The sequence below is a fragment of the Bombina bombina genome, chromosome 9, assembly GCF_027579735.1.
Source record: "Bombina bombina isolate aBomBom1 chromosome 9, aBomBom1.pri, whole genome shotgun sequence".
Taxonomy (NCBI): Eukaryota; Metazoa; Chordata; class Amphibia; order Anura; family Bombinatoridae; genus Bombina; species Bombina bombina.
The window spans coordinates 270503393-270516922 of NC_069507.1; the positions used below are offsets into that span (position 1 = coordinate 270503393).

The 13530-nt window shown below is 43.5% G+C and overlaps 1 protein-coding gene across 2 annotated transcripts in view; it reads right to left on the bottom strand.

Annotated features, from left to right (window-relative positions):
- M6PR (mannose-6-phosphate receptor, cation dependent) overlaps positions 1-13530 on the bottom strand; it is a 146329-nt gene that overhangs the window by 85944 nt on the left and 46855 nt on the right. Inside the window, exon 5 of one of the 2 annotated variants that reach the window (XM_053692804.1) lies at positions 12017-12260. The exons of the other annotated variant lie outside the window; for it this stretch is intronic. Within the exon in view, the coding sequence (XP_053548779.1) occupies positions 12126-12260 (135 nt within the window). The 3' untranslated portion in view covers positions 12017-12125. Of the gene's footprint in view, positions 1-12016; positions 12261-13530 lie in introns of those variants that run through there. 2 annotated transcript variants of the gene reach the window in all.

Below are 13530 nucleotides of genomic sequence, written 5' to 3' on the forward strand. Positions count from 1 at the left end.
CACAATCATCCAGAGTAGATAATACCTCCTTAAGTAGTGCATGGAGATGTTGAAATTTAAATTTAAAAGTTACAATATCAGGTTCTGCTTGTTGAGAAATTTTCCCTGAATCTGAAATTTCTCCCTCAGACAAAACCTCCCTCTTGGCCCCTTCAGATAGGTGTGAGGGTATGTCAGAACAGATATCATCAGCGTCCTCTTGCTCTTCAGTGTTTAAAACAGAGCAATCACGCTTTCTCTGATAAGTAGGCATTTTGGAAAAAATGCATGCAATAGAATTATCCATTACAGCCATTAATTGTTGTATGGTAATAAGTATTGGCGCACTAGATGTACTAGGGGCCTCTTGTGTGGGCAAAACTGGTGTAGACACAGAAGGGGATGATGCAGTACCATGCTTACTCCCCTCATTAGAGGAATCATCTTGGGCAATATCATATCTATGGCATTATTATCCCTACTTTGTTTGGACATTATGACACAAATATATCACATATATTTAAATGGGGAGACACATTGGCTTTCATACATATAGAACATCGTTATCTGATGGTTCAGACATGTTAAACAGGCTTAAACTTGTCAACAAAGCACAAAAAACGTTTTACAATAAAACCGTTACTGTCCCTTTAAATTTCAAACTGAACACACTTTATTACTGAATATGTGAAAAAGTATGAAGGAATTGTTCAAATTTCACCAAAATTTTACCACAGTAACTTAAAGCCTTAAAAGTATTGCACACCAAATTTGAAAGCTTTAACCCTTAAAATAACGGAACCGGAGCCGTTTTTACATTTAACCCCTATACAGTCCCAGGTATCTGCTTTGCTGAGACCCAACCAAGCCCAGAGGGGAATACGATACCAAATGATGCCTTCTATAAGCTTTTTCAGTGGTTCCTAGCTCCTCACACATGCATCTGCATGCCATGCTTTCCAAAAACAACTGCGCATTAGAGGCGCGAAAATGAGGCTCTGTCTATGACTAGAAAAGGCCCCCAGTGAAAAAGGTGTCTAATACAGTGCCTGCCGTTTTTATTAAAACAATCCCCAAGATTTAACAACTATTAAAAGTAATAATCTGCCAAATATACTTAGTAAAGTAATCGTTTTAGCCCAGAAAAATGTCTACCAGTTTTTTAAGCCCTAATGAAGCCCTTTATTCTTTTACTTAAACTAAGAAAATGGCTTACCGGTTCCCATAGGGAAAATGACAGCTTCCAGCATTACTGAGTCTTGTTAGAAATGTGTCATACCCCAAGCAGCAAAAGTCTGCTCACTGTTTCCCCCAACTGAAGTTAATTCCTCTCAACAGTCCTGTGTGGAAACAGCCATCGATTTTAGTAACGGTTGCTAAAATCATTTTCCTCTTACAAACAGAAATCTTCATCTCTTTCCTGTTTCAGAGTAAATAGCACATACCAGCACTATTTTAAAATAACAAACTCTTGATTGAAGAATAAAAACTACATTTAAACACCAAAAAACTCTAAGCCATCTCCGTGGAGATGTTGCCTGTACAACGGCAAAGAGAATGACTGGGGAAGGCGGAGCCTAGGAGGGATCATGTGACCAGCTTTGCTGGGCTCTTTGCCATTTCCTGTTGGGGAAGAGAATATCCCACAAGTAAGGATGACGCCGTGGACCGGACACACCTATGTTGGAGAAAGAGAGGCGTTTTTACGCTGTGTAAAAGACCTCTCTACCATTGGAGTAATTTGTCCCGTTCCAAAACTGGGACAGGGGTTTTACTAAAATCTTTTTGTGGTTCCCAAAAAAGAGGGAACTTTCAGACCCATTTTAGATCTCAAGTGTCTAAATAAGTTTCTCAGAGTCCCATCGTTCAAGATGGAGACTATACAAACAATCTTACCAATGATCCAGGAGGGTCAATATATGACTACCATGGACTTGAAGGATGCGTATCTTCATATACCTATTCACAAGGATCATCATCAGTTCCTAAGGTTTGCTTTCCTGGACAAACATTTTCAGTTCGTGGCTCTTCCCTTCGGGTTGGCCACAGCACCCAGGATCTTCACAAAGGTTCTAGGGTCCCTTCTGGCGGTTCTCAGACCACAGGGAATAGCAGTGGCGCCTTATCTGGACGATATTTTGATTATCTTATCTGACAAAATCTCACACTACGAACTCACGGTTGGAAGGTAAACATAGAAAAAAGTTCAGTAGTTACACGGACAAGGGTTCTCTTCTTGGGAACTGATAGACTCGGTAGACATTAAAATATTTCTGACGGAGGTCAGAAAATCAAAAATTCTAAATACTTGCCGAGCACTTCAGTCCATTCCTCGGCCATCAGTGGCTCAGTGTATGGAGATCATTGGATTAATAGTAGCGGCAATGGACATCATCCCGTTTGCTCGCTTTCATCTCAGACCACTGCAGCTGTGCATGCTCGGACAGTGGAATGGGGACTATGCAAATTTATCTCCTCAGATAAATCTGGATCAAGAGACTCTCTTCTTTGGTGGTTGTCGCTGGATCATCTGTCCCAGGGGACGTGTTTCCACAGACCCTAGTGGGTGATAGTGACAACGGACGCCAGTCTACTGGGCTGGGGTGCAGTCTGGAATTCCCTGAAGGCTCAGGGTGTTTGGACTCAGGTGGAGTCTCTACTTCCAATCAATATTCTGGAACTGAGAGCAATATTCAATGCGCTTCAGGCGTGGCCTCAGTTGGCTTCGGCCAAATTTATCAGATTCTAGTCGGACAATATCACGACTGTGGCTTATATCAATCATCAGGGGGGAACAAGGAGTTCCTTAGCGATGATAGAAGAATCCAAAATAATCCGATGGGCGGAGGCCCACTCTTGTTATCTGTCGGCAATCTACATCCCAGGAGTAGAAAACTGGGACGCAGATTTTCTAAGTCGTCAGATTTTCATCCGGGGGAGTGGGAACTCCACCCGGAGGTGTTTGCTTCAATCTGGCCTGCTGAAGGGCATCCCCCTGGACAGATGTGGCCGAGAAAGCCACCATAGAAGAGAATCTCTGGTCTCTTGATCCAGATTCAGCATAGGGGATAAATCTGAGTAATCCCCATTCCACTGACTTAGCATGCACAATTGTAGTGGTCTGAGATGCAGGCGTGCAAAAGGTACTATGTCCATTGCCGCTACCATTAAGCCGATTACCTCCATGCATTGAGCCACTGACGGGTGTTGAATGGAATGAAGGACACGGCAAGCATTTAGAAGTTTTGTTAACCTGTCCTCTGTCAGGTAAATTTTCATTTCCACAGAATCTATAAGAGTCCCCAAGAAGGGAACTCTTGTGAGTGGCAATAGAGAACTCTTTTCTACGTTCACCTTCCACCCATGCGACCTTAGAAATGCCAGAACTAACTCTCTATGAGACTTGGCAGTCTGGAAACTTGACGCTTGTATCAGAATGTCGTCTAGGTACGGAGCTACCGAAATTCCTCGCGGTCTTAGTACCGCCAGGAGAGAGCCCAGAACCTTTGTAAAGATTCTTGGAGCCGTAGCTAACCCGAAGGGAAGAGCTACAAACTGGTAATGCCTGTTTAGGAAGGCAAACCTTAGGTACCGATAATGATCCTTGTGAATCGGTATGTGAAGGTAGGCATCCTTTAAATCCACTGTGGTCATGTACTGACCCTTTTGGATCATAGGTAAGATTGTCCGAATAGTTTCCATTTTGAACGATGGAACTCTTAGGAATTTGTTTAGGATTTTTAAGTCCAAGATTGGTCTGAAGGTTCCCTCTTTTTTGGGAACCACAAACAGATTTGAGTAAAACCCTTGTCCGTGTTCCGACCGCGGAACTGGGTGGATCACTCCCATTAGTAAAAGGTCTTGTACACAGCGTAGAAACGCCTCTTTCTTTATCTGGTTTGCTGACAACCTTGAAAGATGAAATCTCCCTTTTGGAGGAGAAGCTTTGAAGTCCAGAAGATATCCCTGAGATATGATCTCTAACGCCCAGGGATCCTGGACATCTCTTCCCTAAGCCTGGGCGAAGAGAGAAAGTCTGCCCCCCACTAGATCCGTTTCCGGATCGGGGGCCCTCACTTCATGCTGTCTTAGGGGCAGCAGCAGGTTTTCTGGCTTGCTTGCCCTTGTTCCAGGACTGGTTAGGTTTCCAGCCCTGTCTGTAGCGAGCAACAGTTCCTTCCTGTCTTGGAGCGGAGGAAGTTGATGCTGCTCCTGCCTTGAAGTTACGAAAGGCACGAAAATTAGACTGTTTAGCCCTTGGTTTGGCCCTGTCTTGAGGCAGGGCATGGCCCTTACCTCCAGTAATGTCAGCGATAATTTCTTTCAAACCGGGCCTGAATAATGCCTGCCCTTTGAAAGGAATATTGAGCAATTTAGATTTAGAAGTCACATCAGCTGACCAGGATTTAAGCCACAGCGCTCTACGCGCTTGAATGGCGAATCCGGAGTTCTTAGCCGTAAGTTTAGTTAAGTGTACTACGGCATCAGAAATAAATGAATTAGCTAGCTTAAGGACTCTAAGCTTGTCTGTAATCTCATCCAATGTAGCTGAGCTAATGGTCTCTTCCAGAGACTCAAACCAGAATGCCGCCGCAGCCGTGACAGGCGCAATGCATGCAAGGGGTTGTAATATAAAACCTTGTTGAACAAACATTTTCTTAAGGTAACCCTCTAACTTTTTATCCATTGGATCTGAAAAAGCACAGCTATCCTCCACCGGGATAGTGGTGCGCTTAGCCAGAGTAGAAACTGCTCCCTCCACCTTAGGGACCGTCTGCCATAAGTCCCGTGTGGTGGCGTCTATTGGAAACATTTTTCTAAATATAGGAGGGGGTGAAAAAGGCACACCGGGTCTATCCCACTCCTTGTTAACAATTTTTGTAAGCCTTTTAGGTATAGGAAAAACGTCAGTACACGTCGGTACCGCAAAATATTTATCCAGCCTACATATTTTCTCTGGGATTGCAACCGTGTTACAATCATTCAGAGCCGCTAATACCTCCCCTAGCAATACACGGAGGTTCTCCAGCTTAAATTTAAAATTTGAAATGTCTGAGTCCAGTTTACTTGGATCAGATCCGGCACCCACAGAATGAAGCTCTCCGTCCTCATGTTCTGCAAATTGTGACGCAGTGTCAGACATGGCTCTATTATTATCAGCGCACTCTGTTCTCACCCCAGAGTGGTCGCGTTTACCCCTAAATTCTGGCAATTTAGATAATACTTTAGTCATAACATTAGCCATGTCTTGCAAAGTGATTTGTATGGGCCGCCCTGATGTACTTGGCGCCACAATATCACGCACCTCCTGAGCGGGAGACGAAGGTACTGACACGTGAGGAGAGTTAGTCGGCATAACTTCCCCCTCGTTGTCTGGTGAAATTTTCTTTACATGTACAGATTGGCTTTTATTTAAAGTAGCATCAATGCAATTAGTACACAAATTTCTATTGGGCTCCACATTGGCCTTTAAACATATTGCACAAAGAGATTCCTCTGTGTCAGACATGTTTAAACAAACTAGCAATGAAACTAGCAAGCTTGGAAAATACTTTTCAAATAAATTTACAAGCAATATAAAAAACGTTACTGTGCCTTTAAGAAGCACAAAAAAACTGTCACAGTTGAAATAACAATGAACCAAATTAGTTATAGCAACCAAATTTTCACAGTAAATGCATTAAGTTAGCAAAGGATTGCACCCACCAGCAAATGGGTGATTAACCCCTTAGTACCCAAAAACGGATAACAAATTAATATAAACGTTTTTATCACAGTCAAAAGCAGTCTCACAGGTCTGCTGTGAGTGATTACCTCCCTCAAAACTAGTTTTGGAGACCCCTGGGCTCTGTAGAGACGTCCTGGATCATGGAGGAAGAAATAGGAAGACTGTGACTGAATTTTTACTGCGCAATAAAGCGCCAAAATAGGCCCCTCCCACTCATATTACAACAGTGGGGAAGCTCAGTAAACTGATTTTATTCATAAATAAACGACAGCCATGTGGAAAAATAATGCCCAAAAAGTTTTATCACCAAGTACCTCAGAGAAAAACGATTAACATGCCAGTCAACGTTTTAAAAATAAAATTATGAAATATTATTAATAAGCCTGCTGCTAGTCGCTTTCACTGCAGTGGAGGCTCAAATATAAGTTAAATGTATACAGTATTTTCTTAGTGAAGTTCCATTCCCTAGAAATACCTCAGTGTAAACATACATACATACATATCAGCCTGATACCAGTCGCTACTACTGCATTTAAGGCTGCACTTACATTACATCGGTATTAGCAGTATTTTCTCAGTCAATTCCATTCCTTAGAAAATAATATACTGCAACATACCAACTTGCAGGTGAACCCTGCCTGCTGTCCCCTGTTCTGAAGTTACCTCACTCCTCAGAATGGCCGAGAACAGCAAATGGATCTTAGTTACGACCGCTAAGATCATAGACAAACTCAGGTAGATTCTTCTTCTAATGCTGCCTGAGAAAAAACAACACACTCCGGTGCTGTTTAAAATAACAAACTTAGTTTTTATTTCTTCAATCAAAAGTTTAACAACCACAGTCCTCTCACACGTCCTATCTATTAGTTAGGTGCAAGAGAATGACTGGGTATGACGTAGAGGGGAGGAGCTATATAGCAGCTCTGCTTGGGTGATCCTCTTGCACTTCCTGTTAGGGAGGAGATATAATCCCATAAGTAATGGATGACCCGTGGACTGACTACACTTAACAGGAGAAATTAATTTCTTCTACGATACGACGAGTCCACGGCCCTCCCTGTCATTTTCAGACAGATTTAGATTTTATTTTGTATAACTTCAGTCACCTCTTCACCTTTTAGCTTTTCCTTTCTATTCCTAAACCTTCGGTCGAATGACTGGGGGTGGAGGGAAGGGAGGAGCTATATATACAGCTCTGCTGTGGTGCTCTTTGCCACTTCCTGTTAGCAGGAGGTTAATATCCCACAAGTAAGGATGAAATCCGTGGACTCGTCGTATCGTAGAAGAAATTAATTTATCAGGTAAGCATACATTTACTTTTCACCACATAACCCTCCCTATAACTCCTCCTTTTGTGCCATATAACCCTCCCTATAACTCCTCCTATTGCACCACATAACCCTCCCTATAACTCCTCCTATTGCACCATATACCCCTCCCTATAACTCCTCCTATTGCACCATATACCCCTCCCTATAACTCCTCCTATTGCACCATATAACCCTCCCTATAACTCCTCCTATTGTACCATATAACCCTCCCTATAACTCATCCTATTGCACCATATAACCCTCCTTATAACTCCTCCTATTGCACCGTATAACCCTCCCTATAACTCCTCCTATTGTACCGTATAACCCTCCCTATAACTCCTCCTTTTGTACCATATAACCCTCCCTATAACTCCTCCTATTGCACCATATAACCCTCCCTATAACTCCTCCTATTGTACCATATAACCCTCCCTATAACTCCTATTGCACCATATAACCCTCCCTATAACTCCTCCTATTGTACCGTATAACCCTCCCTATAACTCCTCCTTTTGTACCATATAACCCTCCCTACAACTCCTCCTATTGCACCATATAACCCTCCCTATAACTCCTCCTATTGCACCATATAACCCTCCCTATAACTCCTCCTATTGCACCATATACCCCTCCCTATATCTCCTCCTATTGCACCATATACCCCTCCCTATAACTCCTCCTATTGTACCATATAACCCTCCGTATAACTCCTCCTATTGTACCATATAACCCTCCCTATAACTCATCCTATTGCACCATATAACCCTCCCTATAACTCATCCTATTGCACCATATAACCCTCCCTATAACTCCACCTATTGCACCGTATAACCCTCCCTATAACTCCTCCTATTGTACCGTATAACCCTCCCTATAACTCCTCCTATTGCACCATATAACCCTCCCTATAACTCCTCCTATTGCACCATATAACCCTCCCTATAACTCCTCCTATTGTACCATATAACCCTCCCTATAACTCCTCCTATTGCACCATATAACCCTCCCTATATCTCCTATTGCACCTTATAACCCTCCCTATAACTCCTCCTATTGTACCATATAACCCTCCCTATAACTCCTCCTATTGTACCGTATAACCCTCCCTATAACTCCTCCTTTTGTACCATATAACCCTCCCTATAACTCCTCCTATTGCACCATATAACCTTCCCTATAACTCCTCCTATTGCACCATATAACCCTCCCTATAACTCCTCCTATTGCACCATATAACCCTCCCTATAACTCCTCCTATTGCTCCACATAACCCTCCCTATAACTCCTCCTATTGCACCATATAACCCTCCCTATAACTCCTCCTATTGCACCATATAACCCTCCCTATAACTCCTCCTATTGCACCATATAACCCTCCCTATAACTCCTCCTATTGCACCATATCACCTTCCCTATAACTCCTCCTATTGCACCATATCACCCTCCCTATAACTCCTCCTATTGCACCATATAACCCTCCCTATAACTCCTCCTATTGTACCACATAACCCTTCCTATAACTCCTCCTATTGCACCACATAACCCTCCCTATAACTCCTCCTATTGTACCATATAACCCTCCCTATAACTCCTCCTATTGCACCATATAACCCTCCCTATAACTCCTCCTTTTGTACCATATAACCCTCCCTATAACTCCTCCTATTGTACCATATAACCTTCCCTATAACTCCTCCTATTGCACCATATAACCCTCCCTATAACTCCTCCTTTTGTACCATATAACCCTCCCTATAGCTCATCCTATTGTACCACATAACCCTCCCTATAACTCCTCCTATTGCACCATATAACCCTCCCTATAACTCCTCCTATTGCACCACATAACCCTCCCTATAACTCCTCATATTGCACCACATAACCCTCCCTATAACTCCTCCTATTGCACCATATAACCCTCCCTATAACTCCTCCTATTGCACCATATAACCCTCCCTATAACTCCTCCTATTGCACCATATAACCCTCCCTATAACTCCTCCTATTGCACCATATAACCCTCCCTATAACTCCTCCTATTGCATCACATAACCCTCCCTATACCTCCTCCTATTGCACCATATAACCCTCCCTATAACTCCTCCTATTGCACCATATAACCCTCCCTATAACTCCTCCTATTGCACCGTATAACCCTCCCTATAACTCCTCCTATTGCACCATATAACCCTCCCTATAACTCCTCATATTGTACCATATAACCCTCCCTATAACTCCTATTGCACCATATAACCCTCCCTATAACTCCTCCTATTGCACCATATAACCCTCCCTATAACTCCTCATATTGTACCATATAACCCTCCCTATAACTCCTATTGCACCATATAACCCTCCCTATAACTCCTCCTATTGCACCGTATAACCCTCCCTATAACTCCTCCTATTGCACCATATAACCCTCCCTATAACTCCTCCTATTGCATTATATAACCCTCCCTATAACTCCTCCTACTGCACCATATAACCCTCCCTAACTCCTATTTCACCACATAACCCTCCCTATAACTCCTCCTATTGCACCATATAACCCTCCCTATAACTCCTCCTATTGCACCATATAACCCTCCCTATAACTCCTCCTATTGCACCATATAACCCTCCCTATAACTCCTCCTATTGCATTATATAACCCTCCCTATAACTCCTCCTACTGCACCATATAACCCTCCCTAACTCCTATTTCACCACATAACCCTCCCTATAACTCCTCCTATTGCACCATATAACCCTCCCTATAACTCCTCATATTGTACCATATAACCCTCCCTATAACTCCTATTGCACCATATAACCCTCCCTATAACTCCTCCTATTGCACCGTATAACCCTCCCTATAACTCCTCCTATTGCACCATATAACCCTCCCTATAACTCCTCCTATTGCACCATATAACCCTCCCTATAACTCCTCCTATTGTACCATATAACCCTCCCTATAACTCATCCTATTGCACCATATAACCCTCCCTATAACTCCTCCTACTGCACCATATAACCCTCCCTAACTCCTATTTCACCACATAACCCTCCCTATAACTCCTCCTATTGCACCATATAACCCTCCCTATAACTCCTCCTATTGTACCATATAGCCCTCCCTATAACTCCTCCTTTTGTACCATATAACCCTCCCTATAACTCCTCCTTTTGTACCATATAACCCTCCCTATAACTCCTCCTATTGCACCTTATAACCCTCCCTATAACTCCTCCTATTGCACCATATAACCCTCCCTATAACTCCTCCTATTGCACCATATAACCCTCCCTATAACTCCTCCTATTGCACCATATAACCCTCCCTATAACTCCTCCTATTGCACCATATAACCCTCCCTATAACTCCTCCTATTGCACCATATAACCCTCCCTATAACTCCTCCTTTTGTACCATATAACCCTCCCTATAACTCCTCCTATTGCACCATATAACCCTCCCTATAACTCCTCCTATTGCACCTTATAACCCTCCCTATAACTCCTCCTATTGCACCTTATAACCCTCCCTATAACTCCTCCTACTGCACCATATAACCCTCCCTATAACTCCTCCTATTGCACCATATAACCCTCCCTATAACTCCTCCTTTTGTACCATATAACCCTCCCTATAACTCCTCCTTTTGTACCATATAACCCTCCCAATAACTCCTCCTATTGCATTATATAACCCTCCCTATAACTCCTCCTACTGCACCATATAACCCTCCCTATAACTCCTCCTATTGTACCATATAACCCTCCCTATAACTCCTCCTATTGCACCATATAACCCTCCATATAACTCCTCCTATTGCACCATATAACCCTCCCTATAACTCCTCCTTTTGTACCATATAACCCTCTCTATAACTCCTCCTATTGTGCCATATAACCCTCCCTATAACTCCTCCTATTGCACCATATAACCCTCCCTATAACTCCTCCTTTTGTACCATATAACCCTCCCAATAACTCCTCCTATTGCATTATATAACCCTCCCTATAACTCCTCCTACTGCACCATATAACCCTCCCTATAACTCCTCCTATTGCACCATATAACCCTCCCTATAACTCCTCCTATTGTACCATATAACCCTCCCTATAACTCCTCCTTTTGTACCATATAACCCTCCCAATAACTCCTCCTATTGCATTATATAACCCTCCCTATAACTCCTCCTATTGCATCATATAACCCTCCCTATAACTCCTCATATTGTACCATATAACCCTCCCTATAACTCCTCATATTGTACCATATAACCCTCCCTATAACTCCTCCTATTGTACCATATAACCCTCCCTATAACTCCTCCTATTGCACCATATAACCCTCCCTATAACTCCTCCTACTGCACCATATAACCCTCCCTAACTCCTATTTCACCACATAACCCTCCCTATAACTCCTCCTATTGTACCATATAACCCTCCCTATAACTCCTCCTATTGTACCATATACCCCTCCCTATAACTCCTCCTACTGCACCATATAACCCTCCCTATAACTCCTCCTGTTGCACCATATAACCCTCCCTATAACTCCTCCTACTGCACCATATAACCCTCCCTATAACTCCTCCTATTGCACCATATAACCCTCGCTATAACTCCTCCTATTGCACCATATAACCCTCCCTATAACTCCTCCTATTGCACCATATAACCCTCCCTATAACTCCTCCTATTGCACCATATAACCCTCGCTATAACTCCTCCTATAACTCCTCCTACTGCACCATATAACCCTCCCTAACTCCTATTTCACCACATAACCCTCCCTATAACTCCTATTGCACCATATACCCCTCCCTATAACTCCTATTGCACCATATAACCCTCCCTATAACTCCTCCTATTGTACCATATAACTGCTCCCTATAACTCCTCCTATTGCACCATATAACCCTCGCTATAACTCCTCCTATAACTCCTCCTACTGCACCATATAACCCTCCCTAACTCCTATTTCACCACATAACCCTCCCTATAACTTTCACTGCACACCGTCTTCTATCAGTCCTTGTAACAAGCCAATCAGTGTGCACTGTATCGCCCTACAACATCATTAGATACCCGCTGTATGCCCACACAACTCACACAATGAGCAGGATGGATCCAACACTGAGGTGACTCTCTTCTGGCGGACAGGCCACACTGCTGCTCAACTCAAATAGGTAGAAACACTCCTTGGTTTTGTTTCTCTCCTCACGGATGATGGTGAAATCGTCCTACAAGAAAGAGAGAAATAAGTTTTATCCGGTGCACGACTCCCACTGTGACTGAATTGTGTATTATATGCTCCGCTGCTTAGTGATACGGGGTACAATGTAACCAGCAGGTGCTTAGTGATACGGGGTACAATGTAACCAGCAGGTGCTTAGTGATACGGGGTACAATGTAACCAGCAGGTGCTTAGGTGATACAGGGTACAATGTAACCAGCAGGTGCTTAGGTGATACAGGGTACAATGTAACCAGCAGGTGCTTAGGTGATACGGGGTACAATGTAACCAGCAGGGGCTTAGGTGATACGGGGTACAATGTAACCAGCAGGGGCTTAGGTGATACGGGGTACAATGTAACCAGCAGGGGCTTAGGTGATACGGGGTACAATGTAACCAGCAGGTGCTTAGTGATACGGGGTACAATGTAACCAGCAGGTGCTTAGTGATACGGGGTACAATGTAACCAGCAGGTGCTTAGTGATACGGGGTACAATGTAACCAGCAGGTGCTTAGTGATACGGGGTACAATGTAACCAGCAGGTGCTTAGTGATACGGGGTACAATGTAACCAGCAGGTGCTTAGTGATACGGGGTACAATGTAACCAGCAGGTGCTTAGTGATACGGGGTACAATGTAACCAGCAGGTGCTTAGTGATACGGGGTACAATGTAACCAGCAGGTGCTTAGTGATACGGGGTACAATGTAACCAGCAGGTGCTTAGTGATACGGGGTACAATGTAACCAGCAGGTGCTTAGTGATACGGGGTACAATGTAACCAGCAGGTGCTTAGTGATACGGGGTACAATGTAACCAGCAGGTGCTTAGTGATACGGGGTACAATGTAACCAGCAGGTGCTTAGTGATACGGAGTACAATGTAACCAGCAGGTGCTTAGTGATACGGAGTACAATGTAACCAGCAGGTGCTTAGTGATACGGGGTACAATGTAACCAGCAGGTGCTTAGTGATACGGGGTACAATGTAACCAGCAGGTGCTTAGTGATACGGGGTACAATGTAACCAGCAGGTGCTTAGTGATACGGGGTACAATGTAACCAGCAGGTGCTTAGTGATACGGAGTACAATGTAACCAGCAGGTGCTTAGTGATACGGAGTACAATGTAACCAGCAGGTTAAGCTCACAGTCTGTCTGAGGGTTAAGAAGTATAAAAGATCTCAAGCAGCTGAATATGGGACCCAAGTCATCTCCTGAACCCATGTGGGAAAAAAGTGCAAAATTTCACCAGAACTGATGCTGCTGACAGCAAACA